The sequence below is a fragment of the Neopsephotus bourkii genome, unplaced genomic scaffold, assembly GCF_033783945.1.
Source record: "Neopsephotus bourkii isolate Nb327-2 ecotype Australia unplaced genomic scaffold, CSIRO-AGI_Nbou_v1 NB_947, whole genome shotgun sequence".
NCBI classification, from domain to species: domain Eukaryota; kingdom Metazoa; phylum Chordata; class Aves; order Psittaciformes; family Psittacidae; genus Neopsephotus; species Neopsephotus bourkii.
Genome location: NW_026901441.1, coordinates 1,749,728 through 1,776,010, shown reverse-complemented (window position 1 = coordinate 1,776,010; position 26,283 = coordinate 1,749,728). Strand labels below are relative to the sequence as shown.

At 39.9% G+C, this 26,283-nt stretch overlaps 2 protein-coding genes across 13 annotated transcripts in view; one reads left to right on the top strand and one right to left on the bottom strand.

The window, feature by feature from the left end:
• Positions 1-9,410, top strand: part of COL19A1 (collagen type XIX alpha 1 chain) — a 184,504-nt gene extending 175,094 nt beyond the window's left edge. For 10 of the 11 annotated variants that reach the window (XM_061358584.1, XM_061358576.1, XM_061358581.1 and 7 more), the window contains 3 exons: positions 953-1,108; positions 8,793-8,870; positions 9,066-9,410. In XM_061358584.1, coding sequence (XP_061214568.1) covers positions 953-1,108; positions 8,793-8,870; positions 9,066-9,202 — 371 coding nt within the window. In that variant the 3' untranslated portion in view covers positions 9,203-9,410. Of the gene's footprint in view, positions 1-952; positions 1,109-1,953; positions 2,417-8,792; positions 8,871-9,065 lie in introns of those variants that run through there. The other variant, XM_061358585.1, reaches the window with a different exon arrangement.
• Positions 9,411-16,405: 6,995 nt separating this feature from the next.
• COL9A1 (collagen type IX alpha 1 chain) overlaps positions 16,406-26,283 on the bottom strand; it is a 67,269-nt gene continuing 57,391 nt past the window's right edge. For both annotated transcript variants that reach the window (XM_061358573.1, XM_061358572.1), the window contains 6 exons: positions 26,156-26,188; positions 23,845-23,991; positions 22,787-22,841; positions 20,905-21,093; positions 18,703-18,780; positions 16,406-17,450 (listed from right to left, as the gene is read on the bottom strand). In XM_061358573.1, coding sequence (XP_061214557.1) covers positions 17,266-17,450; positions 18,703-18,780; positions 20,905-21,093; positions 22,787-22,841; positions 23,845-23,991; positions 26,156-26,188 — 687 coding nt within the window. In that variant the 3' untranslated portion in view covers positions 16,406-17,265. The remainder of the gene's footprint in view (positions 17,451-18,702; positions 18,781-20,904; positions 21,094-22,786; positions 22,842-23,844; positions 23,992-26,155; positions 26,189-26,283) is intronic.

Here is a 26,283-nt window from a genome sequence, read left to right as displayed (position 1 = left end):
CAGTAACAAGTAGTTAGTCTATTCATAAAAATAAAATATTAAACAGTGTCCTGCCTAAAGGGAATGTTGGCTTTTGTCTTTTAAGCTGTTCCATTTTCTACATCTCATTAGTGATCCCACAGATCTTCTGCCTTTGTTTCACTTTGCCTATTTTCTAACAACTGGCTGAGAACGTTGGGGCTGTTCAGCCTGGAGAAGAGAAGGCTGCATGGAGACCTCACAGCAACCTTCCAGTATCTGAAGGGGGCATATAGGGATGCTGGGGAGGGACTCTTCATTAGGGACTGTAGTGATAGGACAAAGGGTAATGGGTTAAAACTTAAACAGGGGAAGTTTAGATTGGATATAAGGAGGAAATTCTTTCCTGTTAGGGTGGTGAGGCACTGGAATAGGTTGCCCAAGGAGGTTGTGAATGCTCCATCCCTGGCAGTGTTCAAGGCCAGGTTGGATGAGGCCTTCGGTGATGTGTTTTAGAGCGAGGTGTCCCTGCCCATGGCAGGGGGGTTGGAAGTTGATGATCTTAAGGTCCTTTCCAACCCTAACTGTTCTATGATTCTATGATTCTATATACCAAGAACATGGAATTTGCAGTATTAAACTCTAATTTGCAATTTACCATGAGTTACAAACATACAAGGTAGCACTTCATAGGGGTGTTAAATACTAATTATTCTGTGTTCATGTATTTTAAGTACTTCCATGAGTCAGAAGTTATTTGAAATATTGGAATACATTAGTAAAAGAGAATGGTAATAGATACTTTATTTCAAAGGGTGAAGACTCAAACATGAGTCTAGAGGTGGAACTGAAGGCCTCTACTTATAGGAACACTTAATACCTTGACATTTAGAAGGATTAAACACTTTACTTGGCATTTTGGGGTTCATTTATTTTCCCACACTTTGCAAGCAGATTTCTTAACCCCTTTTTTTTGTGTCCTTTGTTAATAAAGAAAGGATGGCTCAGTTTGTATCCCAGCTGAAGCTGCCTGCTGCAATGCTTGCCTCCCAAGCGCACGGAAAACCAGGGCCCCCAGGAAAAGATGGGTTACCGGGACCACCAGGAAAGGATGGTTTGCCAGGGCCACCAGGAGAACGTGGAATTCAAGGTAGGAATTAAAAAAACAAATGTTCCTATGAAGTGTATATTGATACCTTTATACACTTGCTGATGATTATTAAATAAGGCAGGATTACCCATCTAGATTCCTAACGATTAACTTTTAAAACTGTACTTATGTTTTTCCAGACTAGATCTAAATATTAACCCATAGTAAATGTGTGGATTTTACTGATTAAAAACTCCTAATCAGTGCATTTTATTCTAATAAGTGATGCACTTAATTACTGACAGATAGCTAAAACTGACAGGTATCTAGACTAATTGTAACAGTTTTGAGGTGTTTTTTTTTTTCTCCAAAAAACTTTAACAAGGAATAAAAACTGCCAGCACTCTAACATAACTATTTAGGTCTTGTTCCATATTGAGAGACCATCTTATTTAAGAAACAAAATTTGATCTCCAAGTCAGAGTGATCTCAGCAATGATGCTGAGACAACACGGGGGAGGAAGAACTGAAGGCAAATATTCTTTAAGAAACAGTGAAAAAAAAATATTAGTACATTAATTCTTCTTACAGTGAAATAACCTAGTCTCATAAATCAATTTCAGAGTAATGAGCTTTTCTCTGTACCCCAAATGGTAAGTTGTACATTGCATTTGGACAGTGTAGGACTCTTGTTTTACTGAACTGCCTTGTAGTGCAAAATTCACTTCAAGGAATCCAGGCTTATTGTACCTGTGACCTACTGTAAAGTCAGCCTCTCAGAGATTAAAAGGAAGAGGAGAACAGAATAAGAGGAAAAAAGGATTTATCGATAAATAATATTTTGTGGGTGGGTAATATTTAATTTGCAGTTTATCTGTAGGCAGTTCTTTATTATCTTTTGTTAGTTTGGTCTGCTCTGGCGTCAGGGCAAGGCAGACTGGAATGAAGAACATGAGAGTAAAGCTGAAGATGTGTGGATCCTAAAGCTATAAGAAGAATAAAGAATTACTAACACTGATATACGCAAACCCCTGAGAGAAGCTTGAAAAATGTGATGAGCTCAGAATGAGAAGAACAAGAATAAAGGATCAAGGAAAACAATAAAAGGCTTAGGATCTTGCAACACTGACTTCTTCATTACCTAAATATTCAGATTACTGTAAATGGTTAACTTCAATGTCAGTGCCAGATTATTCAATGATGATGTATGTGGTGGATAGTCCAAGATGTTTCTGGAAAGTGGAACTTTGTACTAGGCTTCATTTCCAGCTAGTGAGCATCAAGAGTAAAGGTGATAGCTATGCTTAAAAGAAAAAAAAAAATAAAGCTGCTTTGTCATGCCTTATGCTTAAGTAAAAGTAGTGCCCATGTATGCAGGATTTCCATTTATTTTACTGATATGCTCCATGCTCTTTTTTGATTAGTGAAAGGTAACCTAAGTGAGAAGCATTTACTTCTCTGATGCATCAAAAGATATCTGAAATTATACTTCCAAGGAAAGAAAACCAAAAATTTGTCTTGCCTTCTTTTTACACTCCAAGTAAGAGATAATCCTGTGAAAGAAGCACACTTACAAACGTCCTTCATGCCTTTCACAGTTGTGCCTGTTACTGCTTTGTACCAACAGTAAAAGCAATTCAAGTCTCTGAGCAGGTCAGAAAGTATCCTTCTATATTGCAGCTTATATTCAGCCATACACAAAGACGTAGCAGACAAGACAGCTTGGAGAACCATGTTACGTGCATGTGTAGCTGAGATCATCAAGGTAGCATGCTGTGTGCACATATGTCCAAGTCATAATACAGATTTAGCATTGGCTGACAGATATTCCTTAGTATATCTCACTTTGGTATAACCCAGATTGCCAACTCCAGAGTTTTGGTGATTGCAGTAATACACTTCTGGACTGGCAGTGAAGCAATTGGTTGTCCCATATAGCCACTGAAAAGAAGTAGATGCTTTTGGAGAGCAATTAACAGGACCTCTGTGAACGCCTCCAGTGCCTGTTTGTGATGCTGCACGCTGAGCAGAGAGACTGCTAGAGCCAGCCAGTGAGAAAGGCAGGTGTCACTGTGCACCTGAAGAGGTGCTTAACTTCAGCTTTGCAGGAGTTCCTCCATACACCTTCAGTTTGGTGCCAGTTCCCCCAGGAACTGATCTGGTATCACCTGGCTGGATTCCACAAAAGCCTACTTCTGCATAGCAAAACAATAGGTAGGGGTCAAGCCCAGATGCAGAAAACATAAGTACTAACTTTTGGAAGTGTAGCTGTTGCCTTCAGAAATTCTATTTAAGGAATTGCTAGGCTCTTGGGCATAAAGTCATTAATTTCTAATAAAGCTCAGGACTGTTACCTGATGGCCTTCAGCAAGGCGTGTTCTCAGGTACTTCCCAGTGGTTCAGGTGCAAATAATTTTTATTTCATAGGATGGTCTCAATAAATGTATAGCATGCAATAAAAAACCAACAAAGAACTACAACTTGAATTCTGAAACATACAGTTGGTATTTAAGCATACTTTATATAATAGTGATTGGAAGATTTATGTATATATTTCTTCATTTTTAATAAAATAGCCTATGACATGTACATCAGCAAGCTGATACTGTGAAGCCGTGTCACCAGTGAAATGTACATCATCTGTTTAATCGAGAGCAGAGGAACTTGTTTACTCTGTATCAGTTTTAAAGGATACTACTGTTTCATAGAGAAACAGGAAGTTTATTTCAACACTTTGTAGGCAAGCTATAGCAATGTCATCCTTTTGCAAGTCGTCAGCTTGTCATGTTTTAGAGGGTCTAGATCTATTAACTTCATTGACTTGAATTTTTAAAACTATAATAGTAAGTGAATTTTGTAATCCAGAGATCTTTTATGTTAATATGACTGTGTTTTTTCTTAATAGAGAAAGTAAGATTTCATCTAGTTAAACTTCACTGTTTCTGTCAAATAAAGGAAACTAGTGTTTTGTAGGTCTTCATAACTCATGGTAGCCTGAAGGAATCAGCTCAGGAAAAAAAAAAAATATGTCAGGCGATGAATACTGAAAGTACTTTATTTTCATTACTAATCTGTTGTAAAACTTAGTCTCTTATTTTAGTCTCATTAATTTTGTATGGTGGGAGCATGTGGAGTGGCGTATGATGTTAGCTTGGCTGATGTCAGGAACCCACTGTAGTAGATGTTGCTCAGACACAATCAGTCTTCTAAAATAGCTGCACTGGTTTCAAGCATCACCTCCTGTAAAATATTCTTTGCTGAGGAGGGTGAAGTTAACCTGTTTCACTTTGATTTGAAACCCAGCTACCACCTCTTAGCTGGGAGAGCTATAATACACAGAATGAATGCAGAATATGGAGGCTGGATGAGAGGGCTTGCTTTTAGCACACTTCCTGTTCCTTTTTATTTGTTTGTTTTTATGAATGCAGAGTATTTGCACAGTAAAACACAGCAGATAAACCTCTGTCTCATCATACCTTGTCATGATAAGGTGTTTGCCTCATTTGTATTAAAGAACCTCAGATTTCTCTATATACTTGGCATGCTAGTTTCAGGTGCTTCATTATTGATACAGTGAATGGAAGAGGGTCTCCATGGTATCAGTGGAATACTTTTTGGAGCAGTATAATTGAGAGAACTTTTAACCTTCAAGTTCATAGACATTAACTTCTGTACTGTGTTCAGCTCTGGGGCCCCAACCATAAGAAGGTTGTGGACCTGTTGGAGTGAGTCCAGAGGACTCCACAATGATTATCAGAGGGCTGGAGCACCTCTCCTATGGAGACAGTCTGAGAGAAGTTGTGATTGTTCAGCCTGGAGAAGACTTCAGGGAGACCTTAGAGCAGCTTCCAGTGCTTATAAGAGGGCCTTACTAATAATCTAGATAAGGACATTTTACAAGGGCATGTTGTGACCGGACAAGGAATGGCTTTAAACTGGAAGAGAGGAGACTTAGATTAGACATTAGGACAAAGTTCTTTACTGTGAGGGTGGTGAGACATTGACACAGGTTGCCCAGAGAAACTGTGGCTTCCCCATCCCTGGAAGTGATGGGCTGGCTGGAACTTTGAGCAACCTGGTCTAGTGGAAGGTATCCCTTCCCATGGCAGAGGTTTTGGAACTAAATGATCTTTAAGGTCCCTTCCAACCCAAACCTTTCTATGGTTTCCACGTAGAGCTGAGGATGTTGTGGTCGTGATGTTTCTGAGTGTGATGTTTATAGAAAGCACCAAACTGAGATCTGTATTTTAGCTGTTACCATTCAGCTCTGAGCAAAATAAAGCTTTTACATTTAAACACATACTTGCTACATATTGCTGCTGTTTACTGTACTACCCACACTGGGTACATATTTACATACCAAAAATTTTGGGTTGCAGAAATCACAACAAAGCTTCTGGAACCCAAGTAAAAGACTTTGCTAAAACAGCTACCTTTTGGATTAAACAGGCACCTCTTACTAGAACTGTAATTCTACCTAAAAATAAACAATATCTTATATGTGCCTTTACATTAAAAACAATTAAAATCTAAATCTGATTTCTATGTACAGTAATATTTTCCATTGACTGTGTATGAGTTTGTCACTTAGAGCCCAGAGAGAAGGTATTATCCTCCAGAAGTATAATCATGGCTCTATTTTTGAGCAAAAGATACCTCATTAAAAATCAAGTATTTTTCCGGCCAGATTTACACATTACATTGTTCAGATTGTTTACATATAAGCTTGTTTACTAGCTTACACCTTGTTAAATAAAACATTATATTTAGTTTAAGATATCTAGGACTATTTGTATCAAACTTGTCATGAGAACTATAAACTACGCCTTTGCATGTGTATTCAGATACAGCCAGTAATTGTTTAGACTACCCTGGATCATGTATTTTTATTGTCAGGCTGCCCTTTTCCAATTGTAGTGGGTTTTTTCTGTATTGTCTTGAATTCCAGTGCTGTTTACAAAATCTTTCAGTCTTTTCTCAGCCTCTCTTCAATGATGATGTCTCAGATACCTACAGTAATGATTATCATGGAGATTGTAAATGTGATATATCTTGAATGTGATTTCTCTCTTTTCCCCATAACTAAAGAAAAGCAAAACAAATGATTAGTGGCTGCACTACTTTTAAAAATTGCAATTAACCGGGTTTGTAGTGGGAAATGTACTGTAACTATGTAATGTAAATTAAGAAAAATATATATAATAAATAGTAAATGCAATAGATCTCTGGTTGTATGATTGGGCTTCTCAAACATTAGCAACTACTGCTTGCGTGCTACACAAGATTTTTAGAGCAAACCAACTTAATATAGTTATAAATACTACTGTGGTCATCAAAAAGCAATATCAAGATTCACAATTGAACACGTACACCTGCATATTCCCTTTTCTGAGTCTTTATAGCTTGTGTGCCCATATGCCTCGTACAATTCTGCTTAACACAACTCAGTGACCAGAATGCATGATTAATTGAATTTCATTTCTCTGTGAGGTTTTTGTTATGTGATGCATGCCATTCTGCATGTGTTTTCTAATGGTTTTGCTTCACTTTTAATTTCCTTGTTGGGGTCCTGAGAAAAGGGTAAGACAGATGATGCTCTGTTTTGAAACCTAGAATGATTATAATAGAAAATAAGACTTTCTACCGAAGTGTATAATGAGCTTGAGTTTAACAGAAAGCTTGCATATTCAGTGTACCATTCCAACTGCATTGTGGCTGTTGTAACAACCCTGAATTGGTACCCATGCTCTTATAATAGTTTCCTTCTGAATTGTCCTATAAAGTACCAGTGCTGCAACAAACAGCAGTACAAGACAACCTTTGCTGTCCATCTGCCACTGCCCATTAATCTTCAGAAGACATCAGGTGGATTGATACCACTATGCTGTCTGCTCAGCCGTAGCTCTTTTAATTCAAACTAAGTTACAGCTCTTCATGAAAGGAAGTTTATTGTATGGCATGCATGACACTGGAAATATACTGGTCTCTGATGCAGAAGAAGTTTAATTCCAAATGTCACCAGGAGTTGGCAAATTAACCTTCAACATATATCACCTTACAGGCCAACATCTGAGGTGCTGGGAGGAAAGAGGGTTTCCTTATAACCCCTTTTAAAGTAAGGGATTGTGGCAGGTGTCACCCTTGTTGCTTTAAAAATACCTTCATTCCCTGTCCTATGTAAATGGCATGGTCTAAACAGGAAAGGTACATTTCTAGATGTATTCTTAACATGAAATCTTAAGGAAAAGGTTATAGTGATTGCCACCAGTGTTTTGCTCTAAAGCAGCCAGAGTGTTTTCAACTAATAAAATGTTTTACAAACAGTTTACAGGGATTGGATATGAGTTGAAGCATCTAAGAAGAAGAAAGCTGTTTAGATAAATACAAAGCTATGGCCTGTGAAGGAAATGGACTGAAATATTCATAGTATAATTAGTAACCACCCCTTGTTAGCAATACACAGCTACTTGAATCTAAGTAGGCCTTGCATACTAGAACCCCAAATCTGCAAAAGCTTAGTCCATGTGATGGCAGCTGTGTAACACTGGAGGGGGAGCAGGTCTTCTTTTGTGTAAGGGGGAATGTCTAAGCATACAACTATCAGTGTACTTTCTAAAAAGCACAAACATAAAGATGGTCGATGAGAAAATGAACATGAGCTGGCTTCAGTGTGAGCTTGCAGCCAAGAAAGCCAACCATATCCTGGGCTGCATCAAAAGGAGTGTGACCAGCAGGTCGAAGGAGGTGATCCTGCCCCTTTATTCTGCTCTCGTGAGACCTCACTTGGAGTATTGTGTGCAGTTCTGGTGTCCTCAACATAAAAAGGACATGGAACTGTTGGAACAAGTCTAGAGGAGGGCCACGAGGATGATCAGGGGACTGGAGCACCTCCCATATGAAGATAGGCTGAGAAAGTTGGGGCTGTTCAGCCTGGAGAAGAGAAGGCTGCATGGAGACCTCACAGCAACCTTCCAGTATCTGAAGGGGGCCTATACGGATGCTGGGGAGGGACTCTTCATTAGGGACTGTAGTGATAGGACAAAGGGTAATGGGTTAAAACTTAAACAGGGGAAGTTTAGATTGGATATAAGGAGGAAATTCTTTCCTGTTAGGGTGGTGAGGCACTGGAATGGATGGCCCAGGGAGGTTGTGAATGCTCCATCCCTGGCAGTGTTCAAGGCCAGGTTGGACGAGGCCTTGGGTGATATGGTTTAGAACGAGGTGTCCCTGCCCATGGCAGGTGGGTTGGAACTTGATGATCTTAAGGTCCTTTCCAACCCTAGCTATTCTATGATTCTATGATTTATGTAGAGTGGAAAGGGCAAAGTCTTGCTCAGTTTGCAGGCTAGCAGAAACGGGCTGGTCAGACTCCAGATGGCCTTTGGGTTGGTGCTTTCATCACTTTGTCAAACAGGTAACACTGGACCAGAATACACATTTTGTTCTTTATTAAATGAACTTCAAGAATGTATCTTAAAAGCTGTGGGAAAGATCTGGCTAGTGAGCACAGTGAGGTTCCTCTGGCAGAGAGTGCAATGGTCACTGCCAGAAAATATCATATTTCCAGAAGGAACTTACAAGGGTTGTCTTGGAAAAAAAAAATTAATACCAATATCAGAAAAAAAAGTGAGCATGTGTTTTCCCAGTGACATTTGTCTTGATAATTTCCTGGCAATATGATATATGGCAGATCACTGTTTATAATAAGAGAATTCTCTTATTTTCATATCTTTATTCTATGTAGGATATAGAGGACAGAAAGGGGAAAGAGGTGAGCCTGGAATTGGACTGCTCGGTAACCCTGGACCACCTGGCCCTGCAGGTACAAGTCTCCAGATTTATTTCTGCTGTTGTTGTTTATGAACTACTGGGCTTTTCTCCTGGTTTTCATGCTTGATTGTGGCGTGAAGTCAGACCCTCCTGCCTTGTCGTGAATGAGCTGGTGTGCAGCAATGAAACGCAGGACACTGCACATGCTCTGGCAAGGACTCTGCTAATTCTGACTTTGTTTTACCAGCTACTGGCCTGCCTGGCCCACCAGGAACGCCAGGCTTACCCGGACCACAGGGGCCAGCCGGACCCAACGGGAGATGCAATCCAGCAGATTGTTATTACCACATATCACAGAGTCGGTCACGCACCGGTGGGAAATAAACACTTCTTCCCTAGACACTTGGATTCACAGTCACTTTTCACTCCTCTTAATGATTTACTTTAATCTTCGAGATATTTGGTGCATTTTGTCTTTTTTTTTCCTCAACACTGCGTGGTATATGGATAATTTATAAGGCACAGAATTGAGCCTTTTCCTATGTCATTTGTAGTGTCATAATTATGAAATTATGACAGATGTTTTCCAGCATGCATTCCATGTGTTTTGTTTCCCATATTTATTTTGCTTAGAGGAGAAAATAGGCCTAAATAATTTTTGTAAGCTTCTTTCTTCAAAGAAAGGATATTTTATTGTAAGTTAAGACAGTATGTATGCCTCAGTATGTAAGCTGGCTTTGTTTTTCTTGCTGGTGGTGAAGCTTAAGTGCAAAAATGCATTTCTGAAGTTTCAAAGCATACATGTTCATGGCAAATGCAGGACCTAAACTGAAGCACTGGGAACTCAGTACAGGCTAAAAGTCCATGTCCCTTGGAGAGGCTCCAGCACACCTTCTGAAACAGGTCTCTGTCATGCACCACCAACACCTACCTATCATTTCAGTCACTTCCTAGATGTCAAAGAAGGAAACAAAGACATGTTTATGATCTCTCTAATCTCATCCCTTCAGACTGACTGGAAAATTGTCAAATGCAGCCCTGAGAAGCATTGCTCCTGACTGGATGTGGTCCCAACAGATGGCTGTGGGTACACAGTGAGATGACAGTCAAAAGAAGGAACTTCACAAGCCTCTAATCTTACTGGTGGCACAGTTTTCCTCTTCCTCCTGCAATAATAATGTGCCAAAATAAACCTGAGAGGGACCTGGAAACAGTAGAACGCAAAACTCACAGGTCCTAATACCTGGTTGCAAAAAATTACTGGAGTTCAAGAGAAAGTTGGAGAAAATGCAAAACACTCTTTGAAAAGTGCTACAGAGAGCACGACTGTGTGCAGTTTGCAGACATCAGTAGATCCTACAGGACCAGCTGTCCATGAAGAATTAAAAAAACAAAGAGTAAATCAAGTCCTGTAGGGCTCAAATGGTTGAGCAAAAGAAATGATGGAGAGAACTGATCATGCAGAGGCTGATTCTGAAAAGGAGGGAGGAGGGGTTTTTAAAGTTTCACTCCCGATTATTAGGATTAGTCCTATGGAAGTTGGTACAGTGCAATAAGAAGTTAAGGTGCTGTTGCGAGAACGTGGACACCTATAATCCAAAATCTCAAAAGTTCATACACAAGCACTACTGAGGGCTCTTGCCCCATCATCAAGCAGCCAGTCATTCTCTCCCATGTCAGGCAGGGAGATGGTTTTGCTGACTTCATGCTTGTGCTGCCAGGGAAGGTGCTGAGTTCCGGAGAAGCTGTAGTGAGACATGAATCTGGCTGACTTCTGGGTTTTGCTTAAAAACAGTTAGAAAAGAGTGGTGGCTGTCTTTTAAAAAGAAAGAAAAAAAAAAAAAAAGAAACACATTGTCATTTATTCTGAGCAGAGTTCCCAGCACTTGCACCGAGGGCAGAGGAGTAAGATGAGTGCAAGAGGTGATAGAGTTAACTGAGGTAGCTGGGGAGCACAGGCCAGGCCTTCAGGTAGGGTTTCAGAGAGGAAAAGCATACCTACTTGACATGTTGGAGGGAAGAAGGTGCTTGCCAGAAGCAAAGACATTTAACTAAACAGAGAAGGAAGGCTGAGTAAATCTCTGGGACAGGAAAGGGCAGCAGAAAGGACAGCAGGAAGTCTGCGGTTACCACAAAACCATCTCCTGAAGGAAATCTGCCAGCTGTAAAATGCCCTGCAGCTCGGGACCCCCTTGGAGAGGTCAGGGTGCATTGTCTTTTCCTCAGGAGGATGGGGACAAACAGGTCAAAGCCCATGGGTGAACCACAGTCCTCACACCTTTCCTGCTCATCCCTTGGGAGGCAGTAACTGCCCCTTCTCTAGGCCAGCGTATCCTCCGCTTTGCAGGTGGTGGGCACCCATCCCACCAGGACAAAGGTGCATTTGTAGCAAGCAGTCCTGCTTGTGCTTAGCTCAGACCACTCTACTGTTCCAGACCTCCTGTGCCCATGGTTTGCTCTGTGGTGTTGCTCACATTTGCCGATCTGGTCCTCAAAGTGCCATATCTGTGCTAACACTGGGAGCTGGTGAGGTGGCTTGAAACTGAGTTCTTACCTGTCCTGAGGCACCTACTGCTGTCCAGGCCACAGCAAAGCCAGTAAAGCCAGGGGCCTTGCACCAGTGTGCATATCCATGTATATATACCAGCAGATGGGCAGGCCCCACATACTGTTTTGCATTCAGTCAAATGAACTGCTGGTCAGGTATTTTGCGTGAACATTTTTTCATCCATTTCATTTTCCTTCTCTAGTAATTCCAATAATGTAAAAATCTAAACTTTTTTTTTTTTTTTTTACTTCATAAGTTAATTTTAAACTTTGTTTTCTGTGATAATATCAAAAGGGTGCTGTCTTGTGAAGAGTGTCCAAGTGACTGAGAGGTTTCCAAGCAGCCCCGTCCTGGAAGGCTGTACATAAAGTATTGAGCCGCATTAAGTGGTATCTGTATATTTTGGGGCTTTTAGCTAGCAGAAACCCAGCATCTGTTATTTGCCAGATGCAGTTGCTGTATGTTAATTTACTTGAATTTATCAGAAAGTAGAACACTTTTTATATTTGAAGAAGTTTTTATTTTTTCATCTATGTTTCTTACAGATGCCTTTTTCCTTTTATAGGCTCAAATCTAAAGGCCTTTTTAAAAGTATTTGAACACTTTCAGTTGGTTTGCAGGTAACATTGGTAATTATCTTGTTATGTTATTTTTTATTTTGCTAAAAGCCCACTTTAATTTTCTCATGTGAGAAAACGGGTATTTTTTCCTAGGGGCTATCTCCATACCTTTTTTAAGGTGCCATATTCTTCACTGGGATAGAGCAGAGTTAATCCCAGTTTAACTTCACATTGGCTTGGTCCTACTCTGTATCTTTAGAACTGAAAGTGGAATATAGCTTGAAACATGCTTCTGCGTAGGTTTCAGGTTTGGCCCCAGAAGTTTCTTCGCAGTTTCAGGCTGATGATGTCTTAGTTTTGGAGAAAAGGTGAGGGAGAGCAGAGGAGTGCTCATCTATCTTGCAATTTGCATTATCTGTTTTGTATCTGTTTTGATCAGTCTGTGCTGCAGTAAGCACCGCAAGGAGCTAAATGCAGGGGATTGGTGTTTTTTTTTTTCCAGTAGATAAGGTCTTTTTTATGATTTAGAAATGCTTATGTACAACAGGACTTTGAACTGAAGTATCTTGGACAATATGTTTCAAAGCTTTCCTAAAGGCTCTCTAAGCTTTGTTCCAGTTCAGGGTCAGGGTATTATATTTTATGGCAAGTTGCTTTATCGCCGACCAAGAAAGTGTTGGGATTTCCCTCAAATAGCTATGCACAGAACTCCTCGTTTTTCCTGAGGGAGGTAATAAACTTGGGAAGAGGGAAACTTTCCTGAGGCTGCCGCATAGCTCCTTTTGTCCACACGGTGGAGTTCCACACGTCTTTTCAGAGCGAAGGCTAAAGCCTAGGCTTAACTGACTCAGCAGCCCAGGAAATGACCCAGCGCCCGTAGACTCTCAGCACAAGTCAGTGTTTCTGATTTTGGTTTTGAGCCTGACCTTTTGTTTGTTAAAATCCTCTTGTTTTCGCATGGTGGTATTTACAGAAACACCACCTTTCTTGGGTAGTTATTTTCAGGTAACATTGCTTAGATTTTATTTGTGTTTTGTGTATATACGTGATACAGAAGAATTCGCAGTAGTGGGACACCCTGCTTTCAGGCATCATTTATGTCCTCTGTATTGACATTTGTCTCTAGGGGAGCAGAGAGCCTGTTATGGTTAATAACAATTATAACAGCACACTTTTTGTGATCGAGTAGCAGTGCAGCTTAGTGAGTTATTTTTGAGAACCAATTTTTTTTGTCTTAAACTGGATTTGGTTTCAATGCTAAACAAGCACTGTGATACAGAAACAGGATCGATGGTATCGTCCCTCCTTCCTTTACGTTTTATGATTGTGGATTATGACAGATGTTAGGTATGCACAGCTTTGATAAATAAGTGTATTTTTTAAATTAATGGGTATTCACACACAATATTTTGGTGCTGCTTTTTTTTCACACGGGTGAAATACTGTTCTTCGTGTCAGTGTACACTCAGTTATTTTCTTTCTCTGTAAGGTTTATATGAAAGTCTTGTAAAAACGCCATGGGCTAAACAACCATTTTATAAACTTGTTTCTCCAAATATACTACGTAAAGCCAGCCCCTAATTTTGACTTTTACCAATGCACTAGAACCGCTGCTCTAACATGACATATTAGAACATGATAAGTATCTCGGAAATCAAACCAGTTTTGGTTTGGGGATTTTTTAATCACATTTCTGTTAGATTCTGGCTATACTGAATAATACAAATTTTCCTTGAAACTTATGTCCACTACAAGTAGATTGTACTGGACTGATCTTTAAATCCATCTCTATATACGTGAGCGTAGGCCACAGAGAACAAGTTTAGCCATGATTTCTCCATGGTTGGTGTTTAAGTGGAAAACTCAGGCTTCACAATACCTTAAGAAAATGTGGGTTTCAAATATTAATTGCTAACAAACTTCACAGAGTGTAGACCAAACTAACTTTGTAGCTAAGAAGAATGTAGTCTACAGGTCTTTTAGCAGTTTTATCTCTGAGTCGGGTGTTCTAGAAATATGAATGCATTTAATTATTTACTGCTGTTTCATTGTAAATATATTCTGTTTCCAGTCAGTATGTTTGAAGGGTTTTCAATGACATGCCTTATTTTACTGTTTTCTTTCATTTCTGAATGATATGCAGCTATCACTGAATGAATCACAGAATGTGATAACTGGTTGCTCTCCTCCATTATGTTTCTGGTTTGCAACATTTAAGGTTCAGTTCAATAGAAATGTATTAAGTGGATAGAATATTGCCTTTTACATTATTATGTGGACATTTACATGTGAAATAGGATTCTGGGTGGAAATGGAAATGTTTCATGTATTTTCTGTTAGTGGCTCTGTCAGAAATTACAGCCTTTCCTGCCATGTCAAATCATGAGAGGGAGGATGCAACTGCGAACGAGAGAAAGGAGGGGCACAAAGCCACTGCAGCAAGCCTTGGGTAGCCTTCAGTGCCACGGCTGCAAGCCTGGCAAGCGTTACGTATTTATCACAGTGCAATTAAACCTCCAGAATTAGGACACAGAATTAGGTGACAGAAATCCTAACAGGTAGAACTGATTTGTCAGTAGCCTTTTGTTCACATCTCACAGCATTTTATGATGTTGAACCAGAAAGGTATGAGAACAAGATTTACTCAGGACTCCACCAAGATTCCAAGAGCATCTGGTTAGAATGAGCAGCCCACTGCCAGCAGACTGTGAAACCTCTCAGTCTCTCTGCTTGTGCCTTCTAAATATATTAATTGAAACTAGTGCTACTTTTCTTCGTATTGTTGCTACGTTTCTTTTACATTCAGAATCCTGTTTTCCAAATCTTTATTTACTTGAATGTGCTGTTACTAAAAATTCAATTCCTCCTTTTTTGTGTGTGTGTGTATGGCCTACCATTCTTCAGATAACCTTCACAGGATTTGGCATTTGTAAATACTTGGTTAATCAACATGTCTCATAATAACTTATAATGGGCCCGAGGATTTCTTTTCAGTTCTGTATTTTAAGTTAAAACTTGTGAGTCACCTTGAGGGCAGAAAATCTGTCACAGTCTTAAGCTATCCACTTACTTACATAGATGATGCATTGAAATGACCCTCAATGTTGAATTTGTTTGATTGTAATAATTATCATTTGGTTTTTACATATGAATGTTTTCTCTGCTATGTGAATTTTTTTCCATTGTGGCATTTTATGCATTTTTTCAGACTATATTTTTTAAAGCACTTCACATTTGTATTTAAATATTGGGGGGGTTTACTTCTTTTGATTCATTATGTTTATGCATTACATATGGAAAATAATATTTTTATTCTGTTATCAGGGGGGTGTTTTTTTTAACAGTTTTACACACTTTATAATCAAAATAAAAGTTTGTTGGTGAAACTACAGTTTGTCATTACCATGGACCTTGTACGTTTGAGGGCTGTGTCGTAAATCAGTAAAACCCGACCTAATTCTAAAACCTTAGCGAACACCTTTATGTGTGAACAAGCCAATCACCATGTATGCAGTTGTCTGGATTAGTTTCTTAAGAAGGAAATTCTTTGCAGTCATCTATTGTAGTATTAATGTAGGAGATGTTGGTTATGAGAAAGTTTGGCCAAACTGGAGGTGCTGGAAAATGGTGCTGTCCCAAGGATTGCCCAGAGTCCCTGGGAAGGATAGTGCATTTCTTTATGCCTGTTTTCTTCCTGTCTTTCACCTGGAATTCATCCAGTGCTGCTTCTGTGGAACTAAGAGAGCAGTAGACACTTGTAGAGAAGACTTCCTTGTAAAGATCCAACATCTTTTAGATTTTATCCTTTAAAATACCGGGCTATGCAAGGGACATTGAGAGCTTATCAGCATTAATTCCATTTAACTCCTTCTCAAAAGTCTTCAATAAATGTGAACATTTCCTTTTTTTTTAGTAGGCAGCTTTATCAGCTGTTTTCCTTCCAAATGATCTCCATTTAGGCATTTTCTGTCAACACATGAGGTGCCAGCGACATGGCTCTTAAATACAGGTACAGTTTGGTTAAGGCTAATCTATTATTTTATTTTATTCAATAATTCCTTTCATTATACGAGTACCTTTCTCTTTACTGTTACATGAAAAATGCATTGCTCAGATGACCTGGTTATTGCTTTATATTCTCACATGGCTTACGAGTCAGTTATTTTGAACAAAATTAAGGGCTAGGAAAAAAATTAAGGCTTAAAGCAAGTGTGCCAGCATTTGCATTTGAAAACTGGGATGACTAAGAGCAAACTGAAAGGTTTTGTTCTTGTCTTTAAGAGAGAAACATTTCAGAGAAGGTAAAATCAAAACCACCGATATTTTAATTCAAACAGAGAGAAAATACCCACATTGCACATTATCCTCTAAAACCTGAGTTTATCTAAAAAAGGCAGCTTGGGGCGGTTAAGTGCTGTCTTCAAGCTGTTCTGCTTATTGGTACTGCATGTAACCATACATACAAAAACCTATGGGGTTAAAACATTCTTTATTTGTTTTTTTAACAGCCACAAGTCTTACTTCAAAGTATGTAATCTCTACTATAAAACTTTCATATTTCTAGGACTTTGAATTCCCTTGGCAGTGGCTACCAGCCTTTGATTTTAATTTCACAGAGAAGGAGACAAGCTGCACTAGACTTCATATGAAATTGTGAATGCAACACAAACTGAAGTAGAAAATGAAGTGGGTATTTCACATGGCTTATTCATGAGAACCCGCTGATTGTACCTTCACAGTTTTACAGCATAAAAGGTGTCAGGGGTGGCAGGTTTTCATAAGAACAGCCTCCCAGCTGTGCTTCTGCGACTGAAGAGCTGAAGGAGTCTTAGCAATCACATACAGCACATCTATACACTGAAATGACTGTCCCTGAAATGATGTAATTTGCCAAGGAGGGCTCTGGAGTTTATTTTACAGGCAGAAAAGAATAGCTACAACTGGAGTAAATAAACTGTTCCTTTTTATTTGATGGCTGAAGACACATTATTTCACTGTACATCATACAAAGGAATTAAGTAAAGGTGGAAGGGAAATCACAGGAACTCTTTATTAAAAAAAAAAATAAAATAAAAAATAGACAAATGCCTCTTAAACGCCCCAAAGGAGAAAGAGCCAGAGGCACCACCTGTATTTCTGTAAGCACCATTGTTCCAGCTTGTGTTGCTAAGTACACCTTTAGAAAGAATGTACAAACACTGTATTAAAAATGCCTTGCTGAAACCTTGATTTAACACTTTTCCTTGTTTGTATTTCTCCTTCATTCCTTATTTTTTTTCCTCAGCTGTTTGTGCAGGAAGTAAATGGATGCTGACACTTCTGGCATGTGTGTTGCCCATTCATGGCCCTTTCATGTTCTTACCAGCTCTCTGTCCAGCCTCCATTCTGCAAGATGATGGCTCACAGTAGCCAGGAGGGCCAGGAGGGCCAGGAGGACCAGGAACCCCAGGCTGACCGGCCACCCCAGGGGGACCTCTTTCACCATCACGGCCGTCATTGCCGTAGCTGGATTTGCCTGGTTCACCTGGAAAAGTGGATGCAGGTCTAAAAATTGGCATCATATGACTCTCTCGGTATTCGTGTAGCTTTACTGAACATGCTGTCCTTAAAAGCAGTAGGAAGATGGGCTTTTCACTGCTCTCAGTGGATTTCCCAGAGGGCTGCCTACTTAGAGGGACAGTTTCTTTAACAGACAACCAGGCTGTGTTTACACACCTACAGTAATGAAGTTTCAGTCCCAATCCTCTCCAGTTATACTGGTGCGTATCTGCTGCTATAAAAAGCTGTGCAATGGTTCTGATTGCAGCACTGCTGCAGACACCCATGCTGGTGTGGTGTAGGAAGGCGCAGATGCTACTCACTACTTCAGATTTATATTAACAGGCATTATGGTAACAGGCATTATGTTAACAGGCATTATCAATTATTTTTATTCTCCACCCAGATGTGTTGGGGAAGAGCTATATAGAGTCAAACTGCTGAGTACTAAAGTGTATTTTGTTTCTTCCTGGAAGACATGAAAGTGAAAATACAGTGATTTTAGTAAGCCTTTCCTAGTGATTAATTTCCAAAGAAAACAACTGTGAGTTTCACAGATGTCCTGGCTATCAGCATATACTAAAGAGATTTTTTTTATTTTTTTTTATTTTTTTTTTTTTTTAAGAAGGGAACAGAGTTGGGTATTTTTCTTCTATATATACACACAAAAATCTGCTGTAGAGAGATACTGATAGAAATAACGTTTCCTTTCATTCGCTGGCCACTAGGGGCCGGCTGTGCTGCATTTATCAGCAAGAATTTGTCCTGGACCCCTATTGTATAACACTGTAATTAATGACCATAAAAATAAAGGATTGAATGTCCTAAATTATGAAGATGTTGAAGACTGCAGAGGCTGCTAGGGACATAACCTGTGGCTTTTTTGCTTTATGTTTTTATTTATGTGTGTGTGTGTGTGTGTGCTTGTGTGTATATTTACATTAAAAAGAGGCAATTTTTTTATATAGGGGGGTGTATGTGATTGCTTCTTTTTTTTTCTTTCTTAATGCGTTGTAGACATTTTCCTAATCTTTCTACACTGAGATAACTGGGGTGGTGGCTCCTTAGTAAATGAGCTTTTAATTCTGACTTGTGACTACATCATTACCTATGAAGCACGGTTATTTGGAAGTGTGTTGCTTAATGGACACTTTTTATCTTTTCAAGGCAGCTTAAGGGATCAGTTCTGAACAAATATTTACCACATTTCTTCTTTAACTTCACCCTCTTATATTTACCTGGAAGACCTCTTGGTCCAGGGTAACCTTTCGGTCCTCTGCCTGGAAGTCCTCTTTCTCCTCTTTCTCCTGGTTCACCTAAAGCAAATTCATGAGACATTACTTACAGCTTGCTTGGAGTATTACTTTCAGTAAGATCATTCTCAGAAGTGAGCAGTTAATATGTAGAGAATTCAGGTGGATGTATATGCTCTTAGCATCTTCAAATGATGTCCTGACCCATGTTCTTCTAAGATGTTTTGGATTTGTTTGGGGATTCCCCCCCCCGTTTGAGCTATACTCAGAAGTAGATATGTTGGATGGTGAAAACAAAAGAAAAACAAAACACCTGGAGCTGGACAATAAGCGCCACATGAAATATGCCATAGCCTATATAACAGAAATAAACCAAAGTTACGGAACTTTGGCTTTTTTGGAATACAGACTGAGGTTACAGGCTGAGGACTTTTTTAAGAACATGTGAACACAGCTATTTCAAGCTACTAAACACTTTGGAATAGTGTTTACTACTGGTTATCCCAAACCAATTTCTTGTTTCTGTTTCAGCCCTCCTTCACTACCGCAGAGTGCTTATTGAGGTCACTATAATCTCCTTCCTCAAGCTACTTCTTTTTGACTCTGTTGCTGGTGCTGTGAAAAATCACTTTGCCTTTGTATCTTCTGCTCTATCTCATGGTAACACATTCTTGCGTTTCTATCTCCTCTTTATCGTGAGCTTCTAAACCATTTTCAGCATCCTCCTTTTCCCTTTTATCACATCTTAGGTACCCTTTTCTTCTCATTCTGACCTCACGCAAACCCGCAAATGGATGAGGAAGGTCAGCTCATTTCGTTGTCCTCTGTGGAGCTCTGGTAACCCAGGAATACAGAGTGAAGCACTGAGATTTTGTTCAGGTTGCCTGCGACACTTTTCAGAATGCCTACCACCGCAATAGGTCTTGCTCATGAGAGCATTCACCACTTGTATCTGTAATTGTATTTCAAGGCTTACTCTAAGGTAACTTGGAATTTGATGACAATTATGATCGGAAACATGACATCTTGCTTATCTGAGGTTTTTTTTTGTTCTCTATAGATCCGTTAATATTAACATGGTGCACCCTGTTGTGTGCTGAATCAAATTCAGCATATCCGATCACCTTTGTATCTCCATTTTTTGTTCCTTCTATGAATACAAATGTAATTATATTAAATTACAGTAGTAACAGAGCTCCAGCAACAAAGCTGTTAAGGTTGGTTTTGTTTGTATTCTACTCCTTCTCTCAAAGGTTTTCCCAATTTTACTTTCAAATAAAGCTCAAGACAAAAGTTCAGTAACAGACCAGCTCTGTGCAGAAATACAGTTTTTAAATAAAGCCTTCCTTCAAGAAAACAGACCAAATTGACTGTTGAATAGAAACTAATACAAACATAGTGGCCATAAGATGTTGCAAAAAATTCTACTCTGTAATCCTCTGGAGGAGTATGAAGCCTCTCAGGCAGGAACAAAAGAGATTAATTTAGATCAAAGATTATTTATATTTTTTTTAACGTAAGGTAAGTCAATTTTACTGTGGATTTGTCTTTTCCTAAAGAATCAACAGATTGTGGTACATGATGGAATGATGTTAAATGGCTCAAGTATTATACCCAAATAAGAGGCAGATTGTCATAAGTTGCTTGCAATGTGAGAAACTGGATAGACTTAAGAGATTAGTGACTGAATCTGACTGTTTATGTTAGCTTTTGGGACCCTAAGTCTTGCAGAAGTGAGGGTCGCAACCAGACTGGGTGGAGGAAAGAGATAAATTACTGCCGGAACTTTTCAGCATGCAAAAAGCACAAACCTCAAATGTCCCTGAGAGGGAAAATTAATATTAGGAATGTGACTCAGCTGCTTACTGAGTCCAAGGCAGATGCTCATCCTGTCTCCTGCTACAGAACTGATCTGATGACCAAAAAAAGAAATTTATAAATAAGCCTTGCTGAGGCCAGGCAATGTGCCCTTTTAGCACTGGGGCAATTGAGACAACAGTTATAGGAAACAGCTTAGGTTTCTAGCAAAAAGATTCAGGACCTGTTTGCACTTCACAGTGTACAATGTGCATTGACAACCTGTAAACCAAAAGAAAAATAAGAAAAAAGAAAAACAAAACCAAACAAACCCAACCTCCACCAACCTGGGGCAGTCAATAAAGGAAGGTCAGTTACAGAATTTCTTACCTTTAGGACCTTTACGACCGATCTCACCAGGGGGACCTTTAAGGCCAGGCAAGCCACGGGGACCAAGCTGCCCTGGGAAGCCATTTTCACCAGCAGGTCCTGGAGCACCTGGTGGCCCTGGTCGGCCAGGAAGACCTGGAGCACCAAATTCTGGCCTCCTAAGACTGGCTGCCAGCTGAGCTAGTTGTTCTGCAATGAATAGGAGGACAGAATTAAACAGTTAGTGTGCCTGAATGTTCTCATGTTCACTGAAGAACAAGGTGTATTCTCTGCTATGGAAACTGAGAGATTACAGCACAGCACCTTCCTGATAGACAATCCTATTTACAAAGTTTGTTGTATGTAAGATGTACTTAGTACTACCAGTGGCAAACTGCACAGGCACACTGTGCAGCTGGTCACTCTGAAGCCTCCATCTTAAAAATATAATGTTTGATGGGTTAGATGACTCAAATGTATATTTTTATTTAAAATGTCCCTATAATGTTCTATTGCATTTAGATTTCAACCATCTAACAAGAACACTTATTCATGCGATTGCTGCCTCTTAAAAGAGCAAATCTCTCTGTTACTACTTCTTGATCCTGTCAAGATTCATCTTTGCAAGAAGGAGCAGCTGAGAAGCAGGACAGCAGTCATCTATGTTGGCCTGGTAAGTGCAGGCCTTTGTCAGAGGAAAGAAATCCTCAAATTGGTGTTCATGAGTTGAAATCTGATATATAATTTAACATTTTATGTTGGCCTTTTCTTAAGGTAAATCAGCAGGAACTTTTCTTTTCATTAGTCACAGGATCAGCTTGCCATTCCTCAGAATGGTCTAATCTAGCTATTCCCATTTCCTCCTCCCTCCCTTTCAGGCCACTACAGGAGGACAGTCCTCTCTTTCCTTAACATTTCCATTCTAGAATGCGTATTCCAAGCATGCCTCAGAATAACTTTCTCTGGATACAACCACACACCTCCATATGACGTTTGCTATAAAGTCTGCCTGACTTGGCAAGACTAGTTATTTTGTGTCCAGAACCAAGGAATAGTAAGATGATGGGGGGAGTGGGGTAGGAGCTGAAATAAAACAGAAGCTGCAACTAGCAGATATATCAGGAAGAATGAGGAGAGCACTCTGTAAGCAAAGCCTACTGAGCAGGTGAACTTCAATTACAGTTGTCTTCAAGCTGAGCAGGTTCCAGGGACTCATTTGTATCTTCCTTCCTATCTCATGACAGCATTGACAAGTATAGGGGCTCTCAAGAGGGGTGCAATGAAGACAGTCTAGATTTTTCCCATGTCCTTCGCTTTTGTGCTTACAGGGCAGCATAAATTTTTTAACTCAGTAAATCCCATGCAACCAACTGTAATAGAAGAACTCCTAATTTCTATGTATGTCAAGAACTAAGAAAAGATAATTACGCTTTTGACCATCTGCCTTTTGCTTTCATTTTACGGTATGTTATCTCCAGAAAACCCCTCTCTGAACATAGTTTTACACATTGTGATAAACTACTAGTGTTTGTGAGTACAAATGGCCAACCGTGCTTTCAGTGAAGCTGTGTATTTTTATATATATAAATATAGCAAGTGGTTTGTAAACAAAATACAAGTATTTCTTATAAACATGTCTATGGCCTGGTTACTACAGTATGATAGTGTGGAATCAACAGATAGTTCAATGAGGCAGCAAAATATATATAAATAAGGGACTCGTTTCTCATATTCTCTCATACTGTGTCCACATTCACATGTGGGAAGATTTTGTGCCAGGTTCCCTGCTGAGGCCACGCTATTTGTTCTGGGTAGGAGTGGGAAAATCTTGGTTGCCTCCACAGCAGTAGATTATCCTGGTTTAAATGCACAAGAGGCATCAAATAATGTTTAGCGTATTCACCTTGCATGACTCTCATGCAAACCTGCTTAATGTGCTGATCAGTTGGTTCTTTCCCCTAGGATTAAAAAAAAAATATGAGTTTAGGACTTGATATCACAGTAAATTTTATAAGCATGCCTGATGCAAAAATTGCTATCCAGTTGTCATGGTTTAACCCCAGCCAGCAGCTAAGCCCCCCCCACAGATTTAGGATGGGGAACAGAATCAGAGAGTAAAAGTGAGAAAACTTGAAGGTTGAGCTAAAACCAGTTTTTATTATTAATGTTATGAATTGTAAGGAAAAGTGGGGAGGAAGGAGGTAGCAAAGAGAGAAAACTAAAACCCAAGGAAAACAAGTGATGCAAATGAAAAGAATTGCTCACCACCAATTGACTGATGCCCAGTCAGTCTCTGAGCCAGTGGCCCCCTGCCAGCCTTCCCTGTATTACTGCTGAGCATGACATCGTATGATATAGGATGTCTCTTTGGTCAGTTGGGGTCAGCTGTCCCAGATGTGCTCCCTCTCAACTTGTGCACCCCCATCCTCCTTGCTGGTAGGATGGGGTGAGGAGCAGAAAAGGCCTTGACATTGCCTAAGCACTGCTCAGCAATAGCTAAAACATCTCTCTGTTATAAACACCATTTCCAACACAAATCCAGACCATAGCCCTGTATCAGCTACTCTATCCCATCCAAACTCAGTACACCAGTCAATAAGAGGTGTTCCAGTCCCTGCAAGTGCAACTGTTCCAGCTGAAGTCAATTTGACTAACAAGGTAGATACTATGTGTGATACACCATGTATCAAACATGGTTTCATGCACCCTACAGGAGTAGGGCCATCATAAAAAAATTGAACTGAACTGAAAGCTGAGGACCCAAGGACCTAACTGTATACAGCCCTAGGATTTCTCTGGTGCAAAATTGTGTCTGTTATGTCTGTTATGAGGTACAGTGTTTTTCAAACTCCTGTGGCTCTTAGGTTTTCCATGTTTAGGCATCTCCTGGTGCAACAAACAGAGTGGTGTGAGTGACAGCTAGTGTTCAACAGATAGCAATTACACGAAAACAATACTTACAGCTGGCCCTTGGCTGCCAGGCAGACCTGGGGCACCCTGTTCACCCTGCAGACCTCGTGGTCCAGGTGAGCCTCGTGGCCCTTCTATGCCAGGCAGTCCCCGACTTCCCTCAGGCCCCCGGGCACCAGGCTCTCCAGGATTACCAACCTGACAGTGGAAGAGAGACGTTTCAATGGACTGCTCTACTAGTGTTAGACTCATTCTAACACATCAAAGTGGTGACAGGAGGTATTCACAAATGCAAAGCAATGAATCCTGGGATGTAGAGTTGTTGAACAGCTGCTTTTTAAATGAGTGACTGGCGTCAGCAGTTTGTTATTTATAAACTTAAAAACAGGTCTGGTTTTCTCTCTTAAAGGGGGTAAGTAGAATAATAAGATATACTGTCAAAAAGGCAAATCCACAGTGCCATGAACAAAACATTGGGGTTTTTGTCAAGGAACAGATCTTGGTTTCTACTTCTGCCCTCATGCATGTCACATGCAGCTTTTTGAGATCTTAAATGCTCCCTAAGTTACAAAAATTCCAACTCCAAATGCCTTTCGTGCCCTTTCACAGAGAATACCACAGTATGAGCCTGCACTGCCTAGCCCCAGGCTGCTTGGGGACACATATTTTTGCTTTGTTTAATCTGTCAGATCCAGAGCTGACTGCACACAGGTTCTAGCACCTACGCCTGAGTTTGCTAGCATGGGGGAGGAACATCCTCACATAAACTGATGTTGACAAACCACCTGAACAGATGCAGTAGTGGCTTACTTCACTCAGAGAAGAGACAGAAAGAGATGTTTTACTGGTATAAGCATCCTGGCTCATGGGAAACAAAAGGATTGGTATGGCCACATCAATATTTCCACTTAAATACATTTAATAAATAAAGCTATAGCTTCCACTCCGGTAAATTTTCTAAAAGAGATTAAATATGATGCAGAGTGATACCTATGCCACCATAGCGGTGCTAACAAAGAGAAAGAACACCCTAAAAAAAAAACACACCAAAACCAACCAAACAAACAAACCCCACCCAAAAATAAAAACCTAAACACAAAACAAAAACAAAAAATCCAAACCAACTACATCAAACCAAAGCCATAACAAAACCCAAAACAAGCAGGTAAATGTCCTACATACTTAAAGGTTTCCCAAATCTACTGGGGAGAACAAACCCTACTGAAGGAGGTAACTCGGGAACTGACTGCTCAGCCGTGGTATCAACGACATCCACAAGATGGAGCCATTTCAGCTCCAGCTATGCTGTATCTCCGACATCTAAAACTGCTGCTCCCATCAGAAGAAAACCCCAGGACATGCTTCAATAGATGCATTAAGACAACAGCAAAATTCCCTTCGTGGGCTATACAACCGGGAAGCTGTCATGCCTTTCTTGCCTAGCCTGGGGAGTTACCAAGTTCCCTGATGTATGTACTCACTAGGATGACAAGCACTCTGGAGTCTACCAAGAGAAGAGGATTTTAAAAATCTAGGCGAATACAACTACAGATTTTTCCTCTACTCAAGCTCTTCCTGATGTCCTTCTCATAAGATCTTCATCAGAAGTAAATACTCTTTAGCTTACATTTGCTTAGCCCCAAAATCACACAGGCCACTGGGAACACAAGAAGAGGGTTTTTTGTCACTGTCAGTCCCAATTCCCTTCAGGAAGAGCTATTGGTATGTTAGTATCATAGCCCAAATAGTCAGCTGCTGTAACAACCCCACTTTTCGGTGATCCTGCGAGAAAAGAATGTGTTTGGCTCTAAAAGTCCTTTCCTCCTGTGACTGACAAGCTTCTGCTCACCTCCCACATCAAAGCCAGCATTTTGTCATTTCTAAATAAAATTTAAAAAAATAAAAGAGAAGAAGGGAAGGAATCTGGGCCATAAAATACTTCTGCTTTCAGACACCACAGTCCTGCTGTCAGCCTTTTCACAGTGTACAGATTACAGGCTGCACGCAGCCACTGCACTGAGCCTCCCTTCTGTACAACACCTACTGCACAAAGAGTGCAGTCATTGCCTTAAAAAAATAAATAAATAAATAAATATTAGTTGGCCAGAAAAGTGCTGCTGAATGGTGCTTCTCTTTTATGGAGCTTGCAGTTCAAGACATGGATTCCTTTCCAAAGGTAGTGCATTTTAATATTAACTGCATTCAAAATTTAAATGGAAGAAATGCTGTTGGAGCTCATTCAATTTAATCTGTGATAAACAGCTCAGCTCTTTATTGGTATTTTCTTTCTTAAATCAGAAAACCATCTACCTGATCTATGAGATCTCTGTACTTCTGTAGCAGTGCTATTCATTATACTTACAGCTCCCTTTGCTCCTGGCAGTCCCATATCACCCTAAGCAAAAATAAGACAAAGTGTATAACAAGAGAGTATCCATTACAGTAAACTTGACCTTTTTGTTTTTTTACTATTAAAAAAATATATCACAT